At 38.7% G+C, this 23,042-nt stretch overlaps 2 protein-coding genes across 5 annotated transcripts in view; one reads left to right on the top strand and one right to left on the bottom strand.

The window, feature by feature from the left end:
* The window catches only part of SPMIP7 (sperm microtubule inner protein 7), a 49,184-nt gene extending 35,559 nt beyond the window's left edge, over positions 1–13,625 (bottom strand). Inside the window, exons 1-2 of one of the 2 annotated variants that reach the window (XM_084797306.1) lie at positions 12,232–13,625; positions 4,408–4,508 (exon numbers count right to left, since the gene is read on the bottom strand). In XM_084797306.1, coding sequence (XP_084653432.1) covers positions 4,408–4,508; positions 12,232–12,805 — 675 coding nt within the window. In that variant the 5' untranslated portion in view covers positions 12,806–13,625. The remainder of the gene's footprint in view (positions 1–4,407; positions 4,509–12,231) is intronic. The other variant, XM_084797305.1, reaches the window with a different exon arrangement.
* Positions 13,626–14,378: 753 nt separating this feature from the next.
* ZPBP (zona pellucida binding protein) overlaps positions 14,379–23,042 on the top strand; it is a 191,120-nt gene continuing 182,456 nt past the window's right edge. Inside the window, exons 1-2 of one of the 3 annotated variants that reach the window (XM_084797308.1) lie at positions 14,379–14,851; positions 17,028–17,108. In XM_084797308.1, the coding sequence (XP_084653434.1) occupies positions 14,725–14,851; positions 17,028–17,108 (208 nt within the window). In that variant the 5' untranslated portion in view covers positions 14,379–14,724. The remainder of the gene's footprint in view (positions 14,852–17,027; positions 17,109–23,042) is intronic. The other 2 variants (XM_084797307.1, XR_014782265.1) reach the window with 2 other exon arrangements.

A 23,042-nucleotide genomic window follows, 5' to 3' on the forward strand; every position in this document is an offset into this window, starting at 1 on the left:
AAAAATAAATCACTTTTGAAACATGCCTGACACTGCTCAATCACCAGGGTGTGAAGTAAACGGACAAGCATTTTGTCAGGTTTTACAGCTATAATCTGCAGGAGGATTAGTCTGTTATAAACTTACTCTGACACACAGGAGGCAAGAAAAAAATGGTAATTTTTGAGAAATAAAATATTTCATTTACAGAATTACATTTGCTTCTCTTTCATATATGCCTATTGGGTTTCCTTGGAAGCTGAACTTCTTACTTCCTCCCTGTATTTCAGATCGCTCTGTTATTGCAGTTTACTTGTGTATGGCATCTGCTTCCCTTGTGTCTGCTAATGCCCTTTTCTATTTGGTAGTTTTCATTGCCTTATAGTTTGAGCATTAATAAGCTCATGGAATTTATTGTAAGTCTTTTCCCTTTAGTATGTATCTTTTCTATACATTACTGAGAACGGTTTCCAACTATAACTGTACATTTATTCTTAAGATCTCCTAGTTTTGGCCTACTGTATATTGAGTTCTGTTACTAGGTACATATGTGTTGTTTGTGTTAACCCCTCTATCGCTGTAGAACATGAGCCTTTAGTGAAATTTCTTATTAAATCTGCTTTGATGGTATCACAGCACCTTCTGCTTTTGATGTGTTTTGTCTGACACATATATTAACATCCTTAGCATACATTTATATTCACTTCATTTTCTTGCTAGCATATAGTTTGATCTTATTTTTAACATAACTTCTGAATGTTAATTTAATTAAGCTATGCTTAACATGATAATAAACATTGTTGGATGTAAGCCTGGCTTCATTATCTATTTCATCTGCTCTTTTTTTTAAATTTTGGATTAGGTAATGATTATTTCTCTTCATTGAGTTTCATTTTCTTTCCTACTTTCATAATGCCTGTGCCTCTTACCATGTCTGCTCACCCCAGTTCCATTCTGTACACTCCAATCCTCATTTAGAGATGACTGTCTTCTCTTTACTGGCCTTTCTCCATGCCTACTGGCAAGACTTTGGCACCGGTTTTCTAAAGATGCCTTTACTTTGGCCTTAGTTTTGCAATTTTATGTTGCTAAAGTGTAGGTAGTTGATTTTTTTTGAAGCGGTTTCTTAATTTATATTTCTCCATTTTTTATATGTTATGTACAGGGCATGGAAAATAGCATAATGTCCATATTATTTTGAGATTCCATCTTACTCCCGTCAGAATTGCTAAGACCTGAGCCAACATAGTACTCTACTCTTCTCTCAGGAAAGAGGAAAAATACTTTCACATTTAACTACTGATCTTCTTTCGGATTCATTATTCATGCATATTTTTATTTAATAGATATGTGTTGAAAACCGCACAAGGTCATTACTATTATTTTATAGAGTCATTTATATTGACCATGTAATGATAATTTTTGCTTTTTATTCTTGCCTTTATCTATTATCACAGTGTTTCATTCCCTCCTGACTAATGAGTACCTTAATATTTTCTTTCATGTTTGTCTGCTTTAATGAACTATATGCTATTGACTACAGTGTCTTGAATAGAGACATTCTGAAGTGTAATAGAATTCTATGTGGCAGAGTGGTGCAGCAGTGGGAACAGCATGACTTGGGTTGCAGCAACGATGTGATTCTTGCATCACTTACTTTCCGCTGCATTTAGATCTGCTCTGGCTTTGGAGAATAGCTCTCTTGTTGTGGCTGCTTCAAGACTGTCATTGCATTTTTGTTTTTTGTTTTGTCTTGCTTTTTGTTTTTGTTTTTGTTTTTCTCCTGAAGGTAGATTTATTTTTATATGTCATGGCTTTATTTATTTTTATTCTTTGAATGAATGGATTGATAGTTTCAGCATTTAAAACAGGAACTTTGGCTCTGTGCAGATGGCAGGGTGGTTAAGAAGAAACAGGTGCTGCCTTTGTAGAGGACTGGATCTTGGTTCCCAACACTGACATTAACATATTGTGAGGTGGCTCACAAGAGTGTGTAACTCTAACTCCAGGAACTCCAGTGCTCTGCTATGGCTTGCACAGGCACCTTCACACCTCCTCCACACATATACACACAAATAAATTAAAATTTAATACATGAATATTTATTTCATGAATTTTATTATATACAAATGCTGTCAATTTTATAAATGACTAAGTATCAAAATTCTAGCAAATCTTACTTTCATTCATAAATTTCTGTTACTGTGAAATTTCCTTTTAAAGTACTGTCTTATTAAATTAATAGCAAGTGTTGTAGAACTCACAGTATGAGTTACATTCTTCAAATAAAGATCAGCATATCATCTATGCCAACACTACATAGCTACAGAAAAGCACAGCTTTTCTTACCATACTTTTTGGGGGGCAGTACAACATATCTTGTTATACTGTAGAAATTATCAAATTGTGATTTTGGGCATATATGACAAGTATAAATATAGTTATAAACTTTATTTAGCACAACTTGATGCAATTAATGCTATTCCTGAAACAAATACAATAGTTGTATCTCTTTAAGTTAATGCTCACTGTATGACTAAGTTGTATCAATTTTATTTTCTAAAATACAAATATTTCCATGATAACACTAGCTCTGAGCCATGAGTGGATAAATCTCAGAGGAAGCTCTGAGTTTAAATATGAAAATGGTTCCCAGTTTGTGGACTGGGAACTCTTCCTTCTAACAGTGAGACTCCTCAAAGACTGACTTCTGTCCACTTTTGTTGTTCCTCACAAGGAAGACAATGACCTCTGAATGTGTTTGAACATTCTCTAGGGGCACCCCAAGTTCACATCTCATCACACTCTGGGGACACATGTTCTTGCTGATCATCATCTTGATAAATCACTGGTATTCTGACAAACTGTCATTAGAACTTGACTTTTTCTGACATACAGTCTTCTACATCCTGACTATGGTCTTATAAGTGGTTACTTCTATGTGTCTTAGTTTCTTTATGCAGTGTTTTGGAGTCTATGCCCTCAGATTTATCACTTATGTGTTTCTTCTGAAATTAGCCTCCTCATGGCATCTTCTGTTGGTGTCTTGTGTTTTTGGAGTTGATCAGCAAAGATTCTGACTTGTAACTCTTAGGGACTTTTGGCAACTCTGTTGACACTGAAGCAGTGTCATATTTGAGAAGTATTCATATTTATCCTAACAAGATATTAGTAGCACACACAATAAGAATTATTTAATATCACAAACACCTGCACTGAAAATGTCACTTTCTCTTTTAACTTCTTCAGATTCGATATGACAAAACAAAAGATGGTTACTGTTATCCAGATTTTCGACAATGCGACCACTACACAGTATGTAAGGCAGCGAGCTTTCCCAAGTTTGCTACTGTGTCCTCATGATCTTCATGGCAACTTCTGCTATCATTACTGTTGTCAGGGACGGCACTGTCAGAAAGGATGCTCTTGCTGTTACTTTTGGCTCATGCTTCATATTTAATGCAGAGCAGAAAATGTGAAAGGATGCCCCAGAAAGCCCTAGAAAACCACAGATATAACAGTTGTATCTTACATTTGCTTCTGTCTCATTCTACCTTCTATTTCTGGGATGCCAATAAACACATGTTCTTTCTTTTCTGTTCCTGATTCTTCCCTAGTTCTACCTTTTTTGTACATTTGTGCTTCATAATATACATTTTCTTCTGATTTATGCATTCGTATCAAATTTTTTCTTTAACCATATCGAATCTGCTGCTGTACCACCAACAGAGCTGTGAATTATGTTTGCCAATTTAGAGCTACTCTCACCTTTTCCTGTTTTTTTTAATAGTTTTTAAAATTTATAATTTCATGAAAATCATGATCTTTTGTATGGTGCAGACTTCAATAATTTCTCAATGCCACTACATACACACACACACACACACACACACACACACACACACACACACACAGAGAGAGATAGATAGATAGATAGATAGATAGATAGAGAGAGAATGAATGAATGAACAAGGTGTGTATTTCTTGTATTTGAGCCTGTTGCTATGGGCTACCAAACTTGAAAATTACTCATGTATTAAAAAATAACAGTCAAATTATAACTCATGTATTCAAAAGAATGTTTTGTATATGCTAAGGAGGGTGAAGATATTTAATATTAACACCATGCTGCTAGGTTTTTGAAGTCACCAATTGGAGGGGCCCCCTTTTCAAGGAATAGGAAACTAAGGTATATGCTGTACTGGGATGTGGTATGGATGTTCCCTATCTGAAAAGCAGTTTTCTTCATTTTACGGTTGCTGTTATGTTATCTACACATTTTGGTGCTATCTAAACCAACAAAGGTGTTTTGTGCTACAAAAGAGATGCACTTTGTGAATAGTAGCTCCTTTTTTTCTGGGAAGAAAATATCTAACACACAATGATATAAACAAACTATATTATATAATGTTATTAAGAAAATCTTACTGTACTTGTTGCATCCTCATCAAATTTATATATGCGGCTTAATAAGTCGCTTTCATGTTCGTGAACTGGTAAAGCAGTAACTTTCAGTGGGCTGGTCCAACCTAAAATCCAAAAATTCGTGCATTGTAGGTAAAAAAAAAAAAACACAGTGATACTTTTTCTTCCACTAGAATCATTCACTTAATGCGCATAAAACTGTAACAAGGCTACTGCAAATTATAGGTTTGGTTTGATGCTCCTCAAATTGTATGAAGTTCATGCTAAGATTACAAAATTTAAAATTTGGAGCATAATTGACCACAATCCTGGACTCAGTTTAGGGCTCTGAACTAGTTAGTTATTTTTCTAATTCCTAACTTGGCTGTGCACATCAAATGAAACAAGAAATGTGTATGCTGACCAACCCAAAAACTTTAAATTGTGTTAGAGCAGAGGCCTAGAATGTTAGCGTGTTACATGGAATTTGTGGCTATCTGCATCTATAGTAAAACCAACATTCACTTTGAGCTGCAGATACTGTAGCCACAGCAGAAGGTACAAACCAGAGCTCACGCACACAGCTAGAATGCAAGCTCAGCAGAAGACTGTTGGCTTTCCAAGACTGTTTCTCAAGCTATAAACTTTAGTAAGCCAAAAGTAAATAATGGTGACTAACTCACCCCACAGATAAGATATGGCCTCCTTAGACGAAAACTGTGCTTTAAAAAAATCTTCGAAGCAAACTTTACATTCCTTTACAAAGCTTCTTTGTAAAGTGGAGCCATTTCTAACCCTTTTCAGGGAAATAGGCAATTGAAGTGTACTGATGGCAAACCACCTGAACACATCGTAAAGTTAGCCCATGCCCCATCATGGCACCAGTCTCTGTAGAATCCACCATTTTGAAGATCAAATGTGGAGTGCTATATGCTTTTTTTTTTAAAAGAAAAGTTGGCCACCAAAAGCAAAATAAAGAAAGAGAGGGAAATATTTTATGGTCCCAGCTCAAGGAAGCAGGGTCCATAAGCAGCTGAGGGAGTAGCTAGAAGATTTCTTTCAGAGTCCCAGCAGCATGACCTCCCAAGGAACACTACCAGCCCAGTTCCAGGATGGGGTAACTCTTCAGGATGCTCTCTTTTTTCCTAGTCACAGAGTCAGAAGGACAGACTGACCCACACAGGACAAACATGTGAGTCTGGAGTGGAAATGTCGATTCCCATCCAAAGGCAGAATCTCAGCTTAAACAGCACAGGGACATTTGCTAACATCATATGTTCTGCTTTTGATGGTGGGGGTGGGGGTAGAGGTGGGGGTGTCTTTTCAGCCAGATTAGTGGCTGAGAGAGTGTTTAGGGAATCAGGTTTAGAAGCTTGTGCTGGCAAATCCTGAAGTACAGAAATGGAGGTACAAAATAAAAGACCTGAGTGAAGATAGAAAAGAGACTTGAAGGTGGGCCTTCAGACCCTTTGCCATTTTATTTACTGAAGTTACCTAAGTCAGTGAGGTTTGGAGGGAGAAAGTACTTCCAAGTGTGGTCATTGTCTAATTGGCAGGTTAAGATCTGAACTCAAAGCTCACATGCACGACAGGACATCTTGATGAAGTCCCCAGCCAAGATGGCAGCAAACCATGTGGTGACTGATATTTTTTTTTTCTGTTCAAGGTGAAGTCAGCCACATGGTAAAGTGAGTCCATCCCCCATCTTGCCTGGGAACTTCATCAAGATGGAAGCAACCAAGTGTCTTGACTGCCATCTTTGCTAATGATATCATAAAGGCAAATATCATGTGACTTTACCACCATCTTGGCTAAACATCAACAAATGACACAGAACAAAATGTTGGCACCAATAAAACTTCATGGTCCCATTGAATCCACTGGGAGTCACCATGTTTCTCTTATATTAGACTAAGGAGAAAACGTCAGACCTCTAAAATGCTTAACTTTAATGTTTTGGTTTGTTTGGATTTGTATAGTTTTACATGATACAGTTATTAACTTCTAAAAAGAACCTAAAAGTTTTCCTGGCCACCTGCCTCCAAATATTGGCATACTAACACGGGGATGTATCATGCTGATTGACAGATCCCAACAGATACTCAAAGGATAAATGGCAAAGTGCTAGAGAAGCTGCTGCCATGAGGAGCTGCTACAGCAGACTCTGCCAGGTCTCACTCTTTGCTATTTCTGTCTGATGGCCTCAGGCACATTTCCCCTAACTGAGATAAGACACTTTCTCCTTCCCCACTATCCATTGACAGGTGTCTGCTTCTGTTTCTGCCTGATCTAACAACATGTTTGCTTTTAAATTGCTTTCACAATGAAAATTATAAAACCATAACCCCAGCTGGGCACAGTGGAGCATGCCTACAATCTCAGCACTCAAGGAGGCAGTGGCAGATGGATCACTGAGTTCTAGGACAGCCTGGTCTACAAAGCATGTCCAGGACAGCCAAGGCTATACAGCAAAGCCTTGTCTCAAAAAACAAAAAATGACCAAAGAAACAGAAAAATCCATGCCCTTAAAGAAAGCCAAATACCATAAACCCAGCAAACAATAATGTTCAAAATATTGGTTTATTAAAATATATTTATGTATGATTATGTATTTATGGACTGACTATCCACAAATGATTTTAATTTAACATCATGTTAATGGTCTTGAATCTTTCTTTGGAGCAATTAGCATTAGGTTTCTAAGTTAAAAAAAGAGGTGGGTGTTGATAGATAGGAGACCATGTATAGTTGGGGGGAAGGAATCATATTGTATTTTGAAGGGCTGTGGGTATTTGGCAGTGGTGGGTTGGGTCAGAATAGGAAGGATTTCAGTAGAGTTGATAAATTGGAGACAAGCAAGAGCTTGCCATTTGGGATTTCAGAAAGAGTAGGAGGTGGTTAGAGACAAGAAAAATCATTTTTGTCTTGGCAGGTCTGTTATGGGTATAGGACCCGGGAAGAGTCAGTCCTTATATAAATATGTAGCTTGAGAGGGATGTAGATCCATTGTGACAAGGGTACAGGGGCAGCCAGGGAGCACTAGATGTTGATGGAAAGACAGACCTAGCAGGTGGATGAGTAAGAGATGGTGAGTTCTGCTTAAGACTATTCAGCTTTCTTATGCAGATATTAAAGGGAAAGGTAAGAGTAGAGTCCATAGAAAGATCAAGATGGGGGCATATTAAGGGGTTGAGGCTAGTGAAAAGTATTTTATCTTGAAAATTAGTAGTGATTGGGCACCCTAACAGGGGTGAAGTAAGGGTAGCAATGTATGAAGCCAGGGGCTTTAGTACAAGAGATGTAAAAAAAAAATGCTAGGGGAAAAATCCTCCCAGGTCCAGTTGAGTACCCAGAGTGCCAATGGATGGTTCTGCTAATAGGAGTGCAACACCAAAGTAAGCTAGCAGAAGCAGCAGGGGCCTACAGAGTGGATATATATATATATATATATATATATATATATATATATATATATATAGAGAGAGAGAGAGAGAGAGAGAGAGAGAATGAGAGAGAGAGAGAGGGAGGGAGGGAGGGAGGGAGGAAAAGAGGGAGGGAGGGAGGGAGGAAGAGAGGGAGGGAGGGAAGGAGGAAGAGAGGGAGGGAGGGAGGGAGGAATCTGTGTATGTATATAGTGTGTGTGTACTATCCCAATGTAGACAGTCCGTCTAACAATAAGTTAGACATTTTATGACACTAGCCATGTACTACTTACTATATTTAACAAAATACATAGTCTTCAAAGTATTTGCTTTCTTGTGAGTAGAAGCTAATTGACATATCAAGATGAAACACAAAGTGTGGTTCTAAGGTACTGATGAGCAAGAAGGAACTTGGTACAGGTACGTTCTGAAACCACCATGTGGCAATTGCAACATTAATGGAGCCCAGAGTTCTATGAGGTTGCAGAAAAGGGCTATCTCTTCCAACCAGATTGTCAGGAGTTAGGAACATCTTCCTGAAGATGACAACCGATCTAATCTTGAAAATTAAATAGGGCTTAATTTTTTTTAAAAAAGGGGAAGTGGATAAAAAAACAACAGTTGTTTCAGGCAGGGACACAGCATGTACAGTAGTAGCCTGGTCTATGAAAGTGTAATGCTCTTAAGAAACTACAGAATGTTAGTCTTAGCTACTGTATGAAATATTAGCAAGGGGATGATGGAAGAACAGGAGAAGAAAGGGCCAGCACAGGAAAGCCTTGCACTTAAACTGTAAATGGATTTCTTTGGAGTGTTTTAATTAGAGAGTTTTAAAGCATTCAGAAACCACTGTGATTTACTCAGGTGACTAGCAGAAGTAAGGATGCTGTAGCAACTCTGGTAGTTTCCATAGATAGTCCTTTTGTCATCTCCTAGAGACAGAACAGTCGTCTCTGTCCTCTAATCATAGTTTTCCCCCATGAATTAATCCATTGTACAAGCCTTGGATTCTGAAGTTTAACTATCGGAGCTATTTGGACAGAGATGTTGGCAGAGGAACAATTGTGAGAGGTGGTTTGTACAGCCCAGGTGCTCAGTGTTCCTCTCTGAATTCCGCTCTGGTAACCCCTGACCATCCCCCCCCCCCCGTTTATTCTGGGTCCAAATAATGAATATATTTCTTACTCAGTTTGAGTTTGTTTTTTTTTTTTTTTTTACAATTCTGAGCTGTGTTTTCTTTATCTTTTTTGTCACCAGACTTGAAAGATGAAATTAAAGAATATCAAAGAGTGAGCCAAGTTTATGGCATACAGCTTAAATGCTCAACAGTTTATGAAACACTTATTAGTACACATGTTATTGCTTATATAACTCCCATAACAGCAGTGATGATTAACTGAGGCTCCTGTTCTCTCTTTGCCACCTGAGAGACAGAGGGAGTAGGTAGCCATCTGCAACCCAGGAAGAGGGCTTCAGGAAGAGGCAAATCTTCAGACTGCCTGACTTCGGGTTTCTTACCCTCTATAACTGTGAGAAATAAGTGACTGTTGCTTCACTCAACTGGTCTTCTATATGTATTTTTACAAATGCCTCAGTAGTCATTAGAAAGATGGAAAGATATATAGAGATGTTTAAATACTGCTACCAACTGGAGCCCAACATGAGGAAAAGCAGGTGGCAATAGAGAAACTTATTTTCTCAATGATAAGGAGAACCAAGCCATCTGCCATAATGAGAAGCAGAGTCCAGTAAAGAGCTCAGATATAGTTAGTATAAGTTTAGTACCATTGCCTGGAAGAATATAAGAAGAGCCATTCAGGAGTAAAAAGTGAAAAGATTGGACAGTATTGGGATGGGAAAATTGTCAATGTAATCTATTGTGATCTTGGTTTAATATTTGTAAAAGTCTATTAAGAACATTTAATGTGGTGTGATACATTCTAATCAGGCTACCAGGATGAGACTTAATAGGCTGTGACCATATGGTGGGGGAGGAGGTCCCTTTATGTCACAGACCTAAGGGAGGGGAATAGAGTAAAAGAGGGAGGAAGGAAGGAATGGGAGGATAAAAGTGAGGGGATATCAACTGAGATGTAATCTGAATAAATTAATTAAAGAAAAACAAAACAAAACAAAAGAATAATGAATGTGGTGTGAAACATTCTAAGATTTCTTTCTTTGTTAGGATTTATTGAGGATGTAAATTTAGTTTTGCTGAAATCTGACATGCTTGTCATTTATGATTAATAAACATTTCTAGGATCTTCAAAGTCACTGAAGCACTTCAAAATACATAGAACTCAATCCCCAAATCTTAAGTGTAACTCTTTGAAACTGTTAGTAGATAACAATGATAATAATAATAATAATAATAATAATAATAATAATAATAATAATAGCTATTATTTATTGAGTGCTCTTCCAGAGTCTAGACAAATTCCTGGGCATTATATATTTTAACTATTAAAAGTTTATGAGACATTATTGTTTCCCATTTATATAAGAGGCAATATTCTGAGGTTTAATTTATGCTATTTGGCCACAGGTTCCGTTTTTCACATAAAATATTTCTCCATGAATCATACTCATATAAAATAGTCATTAGTAACATGCTATGAATTACTTTCCTTAGTTTATATGTAAGGATATACAGCTAGACAGAGAATTCTCAGTAGTTCTGGGTCAAATAACAGATAAGTTTAGGGTTCAAGCCCAGACTGTATTGATATTGGAGTCTAAACTCTGAGGTTTTACTCTGAATCAGGCAGCAAAATACAGGTCTCAGGTTAAGTCATAAATATGATTCTAAGTTGTTGGCACTATGTTTATAAAAAACATTTTGGTAATTTAGTGCCTTTAATAAGCCTTTTCTTCAACTGAAAGTCTCTTGGAATGATATTTTGAGAGTTCTGGTTTTTGCCTTAAAATTATATTGGATTCGGTTTCTCTGCTTACATGGTAAGTAGCATATGTGATTACAAATTATTTTGTTTCTTTTAAATATTTTTACTTATTTAATTTCATATGCATTGGTGTGAGGGTCTGAGATCCCTTGGAACTAGAGTCACAGTTGTGAGCTGACCTGTGCTTGCTGGGAAAGGAACCCACATCCTCTTAACCACTGAGCCATCATCTCTCCAGCCCAACTTTATATTATTTTATATCCTTTATAATAAACTATTACACATTGGAATGTTAACAAAGAGTGAGCCCAGCTCCCTTTTCAATTTCTAATAAATAACAATGTTTGCTATTTGCTGAGATAAGTGCGTTTGATTCTCAGTAACATATTTACCTAGATAGAATTTTTAGGTAACCAACTTTTAAAGTACATCGACCTCATTAATAGGTCTATGTATGTATTTTATAACTCAGGAACTGTCCTCAGCCCACCTGGAGGACCAACATAAACTGAGAGATATATGAAAAGCACAACCTTCCTCCTCTGTTTATACCTTTCCAGTTTCTCCCTTCCAGCTGGAGGGTGAGGCTAGAGTCATGCTAAGTGCCCTATTCACTTTGATTTCTTTCTATCTTGGTACTTTCTTCTTGGTTTCTAAAAACTACAATCTTCCTTTGGGAGGGATGTCAGAAAGTATGCATCTCTACTGTGCAGACACGTGGTGGCCTTGCCCTTCATTCACACGTTGTCTTTCTTCATCCTCTAAAGTTCCGGATAAAGCTGAAGATGAAGTGTGGCAGCACCCTCCAATTTCTAACATCACCGCAAGCGGAGCACCACAGCCAAAGGTTTGACCTTTTCCTTTTCCCATCGTCAAAGATGCTAATCTTTTTATCACTCCCTCCCTGCCTACCATGCACACTTCTGTGCACAGGAAGAAGTTGCTGTGGTTTTCCTTTGGAGATATTTCTCACTACATCTGTGTCCAGAGAGTCATAATACAGATGACAGTAGTTCCATTACCTCAGCCTTCAGAAGCGAAACACTTATTTATGGACGGTTTGCTTTTCTTCAGTTCCTATTCTTACCCAGTTTACCTTCATCTTTCCCATTTCATTTCAGTCCATGTAGCCTAATTTTTTAATCAGCAGATTGTTTACAAGGGAGAGAAACGAAGAGGGAATCTCTTTGTGATACATAAATCTAAGTGTTCTAAGTGATTTAAAAAATCCTCTTTTGGTAAAAACAAAGTTTATTTGTGTAACTAGAATAAACTATCTGTTCATATATTTGCTGTTGATCAATAAACTTAAATAAAAAACATATTCAATTTTCTAAATATTTTATTTTACAAGCTGATATGCATATCATATCACTTTTAATAAGGCTTTCTTAAAATCTAATTTAAAATAGTTTGTCCAGTTACAACTTATGCCAATTTAACTGCTAAAATTCTAAAAAATCTCAAGTTAATGCTCTTTGTGTCCCTTGAAAGACATATAAAGGCCATGCTGCTTTACTTACCTCCAAGTTTTGCCCTGATGGAAATGTCTGATACTTCCCTGGAATTCCATCTCCTGTCCTGTTGCAGTTCTTGTGATAGTATTGTTTGCCTTTTGATTGTTGTTTGAAATCCTTTGTCTGGCCTAGGAACTCGGTTTTGAGGTTTCACGTCATGGAAACTCGCCAGGTTTGGTATGGCTCTGCCAATGCCAGGCTTTAAGTCAGCATCTCCACCAGGACTCATCAATCCTGAGCAGGGATCAGCCAAGGTCACATCATCACGAAGTGGAAACAGTGGATACTCCTGCCCGTATGGTGGGGGATACGGGTAGTGAGAATGATAGTTTGGCAGGACTGAAGGAGGATAAGAGTGAAATTTTACAAATGCAGGGTTGCATTTCTTTTCAAATCTGCCATAGTTATGTCTGTCTTCAAATCCTTTCACAAAAGGCATGTTCATTTTCCGTAAGAGGCTACAATACTGTGGGTAATCTGGATGCTCAACAGCCATTGCTTCTGAGAAGATGAACCTTTTAGGGATACTAATCTTTCCCGGCATGTCCTTAACCTCCATATCCATGGACTGTCTCATCATTTTTGAGGATTGTGAATTAAATTCCCTTGATAATTCTTAGTCCTTTAAGTACTAAAAGCCAATATTTCAAGTAATGGAAGGTTACGATTAATCTTGGAGCATTTTCTAAATGTTAGTAATCTTTTTTCTGCTGAAAGGGAGATAGGCCAGTACAAAAATACAACAGAATGAAAAAAAAAAAGCAAGAGCCTTTGTTGCTTGGCAACAGGTAGAACCCTATTTATTATGTACATCATAATGTAATTTTTTTGGAAGAAAAAAAAGTGCTAGCAATATTTTCATTATACTTTTCTCCAATACTTAGGAAACTAATATTTACATACACAAGTGTGTGTGTATGTGTGTGTGTGTAAAATTTTTCATGTTTATATTTTATGGGTAAGATAGTAATTTAAAGAACATGCTGAAGTTGATCTAATGAATACATACACAATTTATCTCTTACACATGCATGAACACACACACACACAGAGTAAATATTTTCCTGATTGTAATAAATTATAAAAACTGATGTATATTTAACTTAGACACACTACAACAATGAACATACATTATACTGATTTTTAAGGAAAGTAATAACAAAGTATAGTCAAAGTAAAAGTGTATCCTTTTATGTCTTAAATTATGCTGTTTCCTTAAGGCTACCACAATGTCCAGAATAAAAGAAATCAGGTATTTATGTTACTTCAGTAAGTGGCCACATAAAAAGCAAGATCTGTTTTGAATGACATGTATGGCAGTCCACTTAATAGCTATTTTTAACTAGACAATTTGGCTTTGCATGAAAACTGAAACTAAGTTGAATTATAATTTGGGACATAATAGCTCACACCTTCCTGAAATTAAGAAAAAAAAAAAAAAGACAAGCTTCTATAAGAATCAGGTACAGAATATATAAATCAGATCAATTGTATAGTAAATATAAGCAGGATGTTGTCTCAGCAACCTATGATGATTGAGATATACTTCTAAACAAGAGGTAAAGTTGAAATAAATGTGTAAGTTTTTCAGCAGGAGGCCCTGGACACAGTATACACAAGATAATGAAAGTTGGTCAGTATTACTCATTTCTTCATATTAAAGTGAAAACATTTAACACTCTCTTTTCAGTTGTTCAACATTCATTGTTCAATACATTTGTATAAAATTTATTCCTTAGCTGGACTATTATTAAATCCTTTCAAAGGCACAAAAGTGGATATATGATTCTCTTTCAATCTAAAACACTTTCTCATTAAAAGTGGCCTCTTAGCTGGTTTTACATGTTTTCCTGAATCCAGGTTATGGAACGTGATGTTCCCAGCTGAGGACAGCATGAAAGTCAACTTCATCTATGTTCATTTCCTCCGTTTTCCCATTATATCACGTTTAAAGGCAACACTTGTTAATTCCTCCTAGATGTTCACTCCACTGATCTTCCATGAAGTTCCACAGACTGATAATGTACAACCGTTGGAACTTCTGTAGTCAGGAACTTTATGCGGTGGCACTCCTATAGTCAGGAACTTTACGAGAGATGCACATGCGGTAAATCATTAGCTGGCAAGTATTTGTTGCTATGAGTTGGCGCGCAAAGGCTGAAACTCAGGCACCATGGAAAGGCAACGGTTAGAACTCTTGAGGCACAAGATTCTTCTCCTAGCTTTGGAATCTCTGAAAAGACGGGTTCTGGAGGGTTTCCTAAGTGGTTCGGTGACCTCGAAGGCGAAGGAGACCCCCAGAGGATCGACCTTTCGTCTCCCATATGTACCCAAGCCAGCTCCCAAGCTAGCACACCTCCCGCAGCCAGCCCGAGCGGAAGTGGCGGCTTGTCCGTCGGTCCGTCTTTCCGGCCTGTCGTCCGCCAACTTCCGGCGGCGGGTGGGCGCGCGCCAGGTAACGACCTTCTACGCCGAGGCTCGGCCGTCGGCGGCGTGTGGATGGAGGCCTTGGCCCCGGGCCGGGCTCCGCGGGGACGGCGGCGGGCCAGGGCCGCGGGCTCCGCGCTCTCCACGCTGTCGGTGGCCGCCGTCCTGCTCTCCGCCTTGCTGCGGGCGCCCCCTGCAGGTGAGGCTCGGCACCGCACGGCGGGAGCTCTGGCTGCGGTGCCTGGCTCCTCGGGAGAATTGCGTTTGCCGCCCCCCTCCCCCGTGTCACGTGACCCCGGTTACACAAAGAAAAGCCGTGCTGGCCGCTACTGCACCCCGAGAGCCTTGTTTTGTGTAGGGATCTTGAAAAGAACTACATTTGCATAGAGCAGATCGCCACCATGGCATCGTGAAGGAAGCCCAGCTCCAGGAGATTATCCAAACTTGAAGCTTTAAATTAAAAAATGCCTTAATAAATTCAAGTCCGTTGGTCATTGCCAACCTTGTGTTTCAGAGCCACGTATTGTACTGTATGTGTGTTGCGAAGCTAAGCAAGCTTTTAAAGCATCCTTGATAGTGGAGCGCCCTCTGTTGGTTCTGGATGTAGAGTGCAGGGAGTAGCTGCGGTTTTAAGATTTTAAACTGCAACACCTCTCACAGTTTCAAAACTCTATGTTGGAGAAAGAAATGGGCATTTACTGAATTTGCCTTTTAACTAGAGGGGCTTGAGTGCAGTGTGTGTGTTGAAGTTGTAGGTTTACGAGCAAGCTGTGTGACATATATGCTAAATAAATGGACTAAAGATACACTTATCAGTTAAAATTTGTTGAAATAAGGAACAACGAAAAGATAAAATAACCGAGGATACAAACGTAGAAGAAATGTGAAGAAAGGGATACAGCGGACAAAGGAAAAAATAAGCTGTGCTTGCTAGTTTTTGTTAACTTGATACAAACTAGAGGCACCTGGGAACAGGAAACTTCAGCTGAAGATCTCTATCAGATTGACCTGTGAGCACATCTGTGGGGGTATTTTCTTAATTGCTTTTGATATGGGAGGGACCAGCCCTACGTGGGTGGCATCATCCCTGGGCAGGTGGTCCTGGGTTGTGAAAGAAAGGCAGAGCAAGCCAGGGAAAGCAAGGCAGAAAGCAGTGCTCCCCCATGCTTCTGGGTCACCTCCTGCCTCCAAGTCCAGGTTAGAGTTCTTGCCTTGGTTTTCCTGCATGGTGTGTAACCTCCAAGGTGAAACAAACCCTTTCTATCTGTCTTCCACCCCCAAATTGACTTGAGGGGTGGTGGTGGTGGTGGTGCGTGGTGTTTATCACAGCAACAGAAAGTAAACTAGGGCACGGAGAAGGGGGAGGCTATGAAGATTACTCTCTATATAATATAAAGTCCAGGTATTGGGTACAAGGATAATTCTGTGAGAATAAATTGTCTTTAAGTAATCTAAGAAAGATGCATTTGAGTATGGCTCTTGGCCATGTACGTGGTAATGAAAATGTGTGTTTTGTTTTAAAATATTGCTTGACTTTCCTTTTCTCTAGTAAGGACTATAAAACAAACAAACAAACAAACAAACAGTACAAGTGATTAGTATCATAACATGTAAAGGCTGATATATATAGTACTTCATAGTGCCTAGGACAACCCTGTAAGGATGGAATTGCTGTCAGTCTCAAACTTGTAGTTTAAAGTTAACTTTCTTGATGTCAGTATGTGGCAGAATTTCCATTCCAGCTTTTAATGCCGTGGTGTCTCCTCTGCACGTGCTTGCTGTTAGGCTGTTTGAGGTTAATGCTTTACAGTCACTGCACTGCCTTTGCCATTCGTTCTGTTGACAGCATCATGTCATCAAATATACTCATTCCACAACAGGAGAAAACTATCAAGGTGTTTTTTGTTATTATTGTCCTAATAGTTTTCATGTCAAAGGTGTAGTGCTTGCCAATGGTTCTTGATAAGTTGAATTAAAAACTGGCACTTCTATCAGTAGAGTCTGTACCAAGGAAAATGATGTGTGTGTGTGTGTGTGTATGAATAACCGTATTCCATTGTAGATTGAGTAGTTCCATGACTACTGAGTAATGAGGACAAGCGGGAAATCAGAGAGTAGGGCTTTGTGATCCAGGACCTGTAAGGTGGGAGAATATCGTAAGTAGGCACAGATAGGCTGGAATAAGATTTATAATAGGGGTGAGCCATAGGTATATTAAATTCTTTAAGGGCTATGCAGAGCAATAGATAACATGTCCTAGGAGACGGCTTCATGCTTTTTGAAGTGGAGTCAAGATAAATTGCACTCTTACTTTAATACTGTTGGGATTTTTATGAGACAAATGTTGATCATTTGTTTTCTTCTTTTTTCCATAGTTGGAGATTTGGCTCGATTGCCAAGAGGTTTTCGCTTGACTCAGGATTCACTGAAAATAGTGGGATCGTCACATTTTCCTGGTACTCCTGAATAGCTTTTCAGTAATTGGAAATTACTAGCATCTGTTTAGAATTTAGCAGTCCTGCTGAAAAGGGTTATATTCCCAAGTTACTCTCCTTCTGCAGAGCTGAATTAAAGTGGCTTTTGTAGATCTAGAGTCATTCAAGTCTAATTCTATGGGAAAAGAAAATTTATTTCTAAGAGTTAACTTGTTTCATATAGTGCTTTTACTTGTAACAGATATACCACTCATTATAATACTAAATGTGGGAAGCCTAAATATGCTGAAATAATTTCCATTTGAGATCTAAACCCCATGAAGATTTTGGATATATGTTTTCAGAGTATTCACATGAGGCTCAGCAGCTGCAACTTTTGTTGGGTTTTTTTTTATTGAGTTAATTCACTTGCCACAAAACACACTCTTTAATGTTTTTTACTTTATTGATAAGTTTGGCAATCATCAGAACTAGAAGTTCAACATCACCATCATATTGTAAAGAAATACCTGTGCTCATTAAGCAAGTATTCCCGGCTCTTGAACACTGCTAATATTTTCCGATTGATAGGTGCTGTTGTTGGTTTAATTAAAACCGGATGTTACATGGCCTTTGTATTCACTTTGTATAACACTTTATTTGTTGAGGTTGTATAAGTATGTCACTCCTTTTTGCAGCCAAATAATGTCCTTTTGTATGTGAATGTATGCTTTTACTTTCCTTAAGTATATCTTAGAAGAGTTATTAAGAGCTAAAGTATCAATGATCTGTTTAACATATTGAAGAACTCGTAAAATATTTTCTAGAGATCCTGAACATGTTTTCCTTCATACCAGCAGTATATGGAGGGCCAAACTTCCTAATACTCTCATCAACTTTTGTCACTGTCCATCTGTTTATATTCTGGCCATCTTAGTCATGTGTGAAATGATACCTTATTGTGGTTTTGCGTTGTATGCTCCTAAGGACTAATAGTGACATGCTTCTTTTCATATATACCTGTATAATATTTATGTATCTTTCTGCAAGAATGCCTATTTGAGACCGTATCTAGCTCACACTTGTGTTGTAGTGTTCTTTATGTATTATAGCTATTGGAAGCTTGTTAGACATCATATGCCTTACAGATTCCATTCTGTGAATTATATCCCCTTCTTTTTTTGTTTTGTTTTTTGTTTGTGTGTGTGTGTGTGTGTGTGTGTGTGTGTGTGTGTGTGTGTGTGTGTGTCTGGTTTTCCTTGGACTAGCTCTGTAGACTAGGCTGGTCTCGAACTCATCTGCCTCTGTCTCCTGAGTGCTGGGATTAAAGTCATGCACTACTTCTGCCCAGCTACAGTTTTTACTTTTTAATGTTTTTAGAAAAATACACTTTAAACTTTGGTCTCAGTTTATTCTTCTGTTTCCTTTTAAAAATCTCACAAACTTCATTCTGAGTTAATCTTTGCTGTTGACAAATGCTGGGGCTAGAACTCTTTCTTTAATGTATGGCTGTCCTGCTGTTGAAGGGATGATTCTCTTTTGAAGTCTGTCTTGTCGCTGTTACTGAAAAGCAACTGGCCATGGCTGTGGGCTTAGCGATGGGCGCCCTGTCCTCTTGCATTGGTTCTCATGTCTGTGTCTTATGCCAGCATCTTGCTGTTCTGATTATCATTGCTTTCTAGTGAGTTTTTAGGTGATTAAATGTGAGACCTTCAGTTTTGTTCTCTAAGATTTCTATTGTTACTGTGGACTCCTTGCAATACCGCATTACTTCTACAGTCAGTATCAATTGCAACAAACAGCACTCTGGGCTTTTAAAATAGGAGTTAAATGGAGTCTCTAGATCGATTTTTGTCCCTTGTTAATCCTTTTGTTGAATAAACATTACATAGCTTCACATTTAAGCCTAATTTCTCTTCAGGCTGCTTGTAGTTTTCAGAATATAAGTTTGTGGTTGCAGTGTTTATTCTAACTTATTTCATTTTTAATGCTATTTTAAATGAGAGAATTCAATTTAGGTAGTTTTTAGATTGTTTGTTGCTGGTTTTAGACATGCAGTTGGTTTTATACGTTGTCATTTGCAAAATTTTATTTACTACTACCCATCCTTGGGTGCTATTCCTGAATGTTTTCCATGCAAATTATAATACCTGAAAATAGCTATGTTTCTTTGTTTCCAATATGAGTACAATTGTTTTTCTTACAAGTCACTTCCTTTAGGACTTCGTCAATAGTGATTATATATAGCAAGTCACTTTGTGTTGCTTCTCTCTTAGGGGAAGGAGACTGTTTTATTTCTTGAGTATTCAGCATAATGCTGTGTTTGTAAAGATGTTCTTAGTCAGACTGAAGAAGGTTCCTTCTGCCCATCTTGAGTATTTTTGCTGCTAAGCGTGTTGGGTTTTGTCAAATTGTCTTCCTACATCTGTGAAAACAATCATTCGGTTTTGCTTATTTTGTTGCTATGGTGCTTTTTATTGATTGGTTTTTATATTTTGAAATAGCCTTGCATTTTGGGAGCAAATTTTAGTTGATCATGACATTTAATCCTTTGTTGATCATGATGTAGAGTCCTTTGCTTTGTAAAAATAAATTATTTATCAGTTGTATGTTTGGGCATATGGAAGGGTGTGTGTGAATGCTGTCACTGTTATGTGGAGGTCAGAGGACAACTTGAAGGGTTTGGTTCTCTCCTTCAACTATGTGGGCCCCAGAAATTGAACTCAGTTTGTCAGGTATGGCAAGAAGAAACTTTACTTGATGAGCCATCTTACTGGCCCACTACAGTCTTTTTCTGTGACGCTGGATTTGATTACTAGTATTGTGCAGTTTATGTCACAAAGGCTTGCAGTCTTCTGTAAGCAATGTATTTGATTTTAATGTTACGGTGGTGGTGACTTTGTGGAGCAGACTAGTATATTTCCTCCTCGTGTTTTTTGAAACAGTTTGTGAAGGATCATTGTTAATTTTGCTTTAATTATTTGATACAATTTGCTGGTAAGCCCATCTGGTTCTAGAGTTTGTAAAATATATTTTAATAGTAATTTACTCCACTTTTATGCTTATTCAAAATTTATATTTAATCACCTCTTCTAAGGAAAAAAAATGAGAGACAAACTATTCGTTAAGAATCACTTGGTGCCCCATATTTGAACATGTCCCTTGGATGGAGATGCCTGGTGGCACTCAGAGGAAAGATAATAGGTCACCACGGAGAGACTTGATACCTTATGAGCATATACAGGGGGAGGAGGTCCCCCTCAGACACAGACATAGGGGAGGGGAGGGGAGTAGGGGGGAAGTGGGAGGAAGGGAGGAATGGGAGGATACATGGGATGGGCTAACAACTGAGATGTAATATGAATAAATTAATTAAAAAAATAAAAATTAAAAAAAGAATCACTTATATAACTAGTTCTCCTTGTTGCTTTTATTATAAACATCTAGAGAATCTTTATTTATGAATTTTGATGGATCATGAGATGTGTAGGTGTGCATCTTTTTGAGTTTTTTCTTGCTGAAGTTCAGTAATCTTAAATTTGTGGACTTGTGATATTTGTGAATTTTGGGAAGGTTTTAATCAATGTTTTTTCAAACATTTCTCTGTAATATTTTCCTATCTTTACTGGAACTCTGATGAACTGGTGATTTCCCTTAAGGTTCACTTATCTTTATCCTCAATTTCACGTCTCTCAGTCTGGATAATCCCCAGGCTTTTCTTAAAAGCTCCCATCCCTTCTGACTGGTCAGTCTTCTGCTGTCCCTGAGACTGGAGTTTTCATTTCAGTTATTACACTTTAGTTTGGAATTTCTCCAGACCTTTTAATTTTCTCATTGATATTCTTTATTTGAAATGACTGCATCCCATTTTTTTTTTACTTTTATTAAATGTCTATGATTTACATGTCATGCACCAAAATTTCTCTCCTCCCCCCCAATAAGATAAAACAAACAGACAAAAAATCTTGTCACAGAAGCTGTAGTGTATCACATAGTATAGCCCTTTGTCCACATATGTTTACTTTCAAATGTTCGTTGCTAAGATTCATGGGTCTGGTTGGAGGCCTACACTGTCATTACTGGATCCTCACTGGGACTGCTGTCAGATATCCCATTGTTGTCGTGTGTCAAGGAGATTCTTAATCTTTGAGTCTGCAGGTCCAGCCCCTTCATGTGTTCCAGCAGGTCATACATGGGATAGATGTTGGGGTGAAGTTCCCTCAGAGCCCTGGATCAGGGCCCGCTTTCTTGTTCTTAGGGCAGGGCCCGCTTTCTGCTTTCTCATTCCCACGTCATCATGGTAGGGCTGGCTCACCCGCTCCCATGTCATCAGGGTAGGATTGGCTCACCTGCTCCTGTGTCCTCAGGGCAGGGACAGCTCTCTGGATCCTATGTCTCCAGGGCTGGCTCACCTGCTCCCTTGTCCTCAGCGCCAGCTCTCCTGCTCCCTTGTCCTCAGGGCCAGCTTTCCTGCTTCCATGTCCTCAGCGCCAGCTCTCCTCTCCCGTTCAATTCGCCAGATTGTTGCTGGCCGTCAAGGCCTGGATAGCCTCCTACCCTGTAGGTGGTGGATCTGGTGGGCCATCAAGCAGGTGGCAAGTGGAGACCCCTCAAAGTCTTTGTTGAGTAGCTCACAGAAACCCTCGATGTTGGCTCAGCTCAGCTTCTTGTCCCGGGGAATTTGTGGCTCTGTTGATTATGCCTCCTGAGTCTCTGGTTCCATTGCATATGGGCCTCTTCCTTGGTGCTGCCCTTAGTATCTACCTGTGCATCGTCCAGCTTTCGGCACTGAGCATGGCCCAGGCCCATGAGAGGAGGTCCATGAGGCCTGTGGTGTGGGCGGTGCAGTCCTCACTCGGGCTCAACTTGAGCAGCACCCTCTCCTCGAATGCCATCTCTTTAGCCCACACTGCATTGGGCCCGAAAAGCAGCAGTGCTGGAGGCCACCTGTGGTCTCTGGGAGCTCACAGGAGCATGGTCCCATGGTCCTGAGGCAGGACGGCATGGATGATCCACATGACAGGATTTCCTTCTTTCTGGGAAACAACAGCACTGTGTTTTGGAGCTCTTAGTATGGTCCTTTGGTGGCTGTGCAGTCACTGCTGTTTGGCAGATCAGACACAGTGTGCGATCGATGCCATCTTGGATGAGCTCAGCTTGGGTATTTCTAATACATTGTCCTAAGTGTTTCCTCCCAATCAGGCCTCTCTCGGGCGTGAACATGTCTGTGTAGCTCTGGAACACAATCCTCCTCCTCAGAAAGCATTGAGGACATCATCTTTTGAACCCTGCGGACCTGCTCCTGCTGCCTGCATCCCAGATTTTTATTAGTACTTTAGGTATCATTTTCTTGGCTCATATTTAAAATAGCAAATTTAACATTTTAATCAGTTGTGCCAAACATTTGTTATTTCTCAAATTTACTTTCAATTTTCTGCTATGTTTTAGATGCATATTTCTTGGACCTGTTTTGGAAATGGACATTTAAAAATAATATAGCATAGTGATTCTGAAAATAAGATTATTTTGCTTTCTCAAGATATGGTGGTGGTGTTTTGGTTGACTTTCTGTAGGCTAATGACTAGCCAGAAACTTCAGTATTTGTCACCAGTTAGCCTTTAGCCTTTACAGAAGGTTCTTTTTTTGAGGGGTGGGGGATAATTTTAGTTTCCACACAAGTGGGTGCTAGTTATGTTTTACTATTCACTTTAAGCTGTGAAGAGCTTTGGTTTCAATGTACATTGAATGTGCATGTACACAGTCCTGGGAATGTTCACACTTGTATGCATGAACTTGGTGTTCTGTAACTTATGTAATGTGTTAGAATTTTTTCAAAGTTCCAAATATCATTCACTAGTTTTTTTTTCTTATAAGCATTTTTGGTAATATACTTCCTGCAGTTATTTCACTGTATCAAGCTGTACAATCCAGTATACTCTAAATCCAGTAAAAAACGGCCAGAGGGTCTTTCAAGAT

The sequence above is a fragment of the Acomys minous genome (assembly GCF_964271855.1).
Source record: "Acomys minous genome assembly, chromosome: 10".
Classification (NCBI taxonomy): domain Eukaryota; kingdom Metazoa; phylum Chordata; class Mammalia; order Rodentia; family Muridae; genus Acomys; species Acomys minous.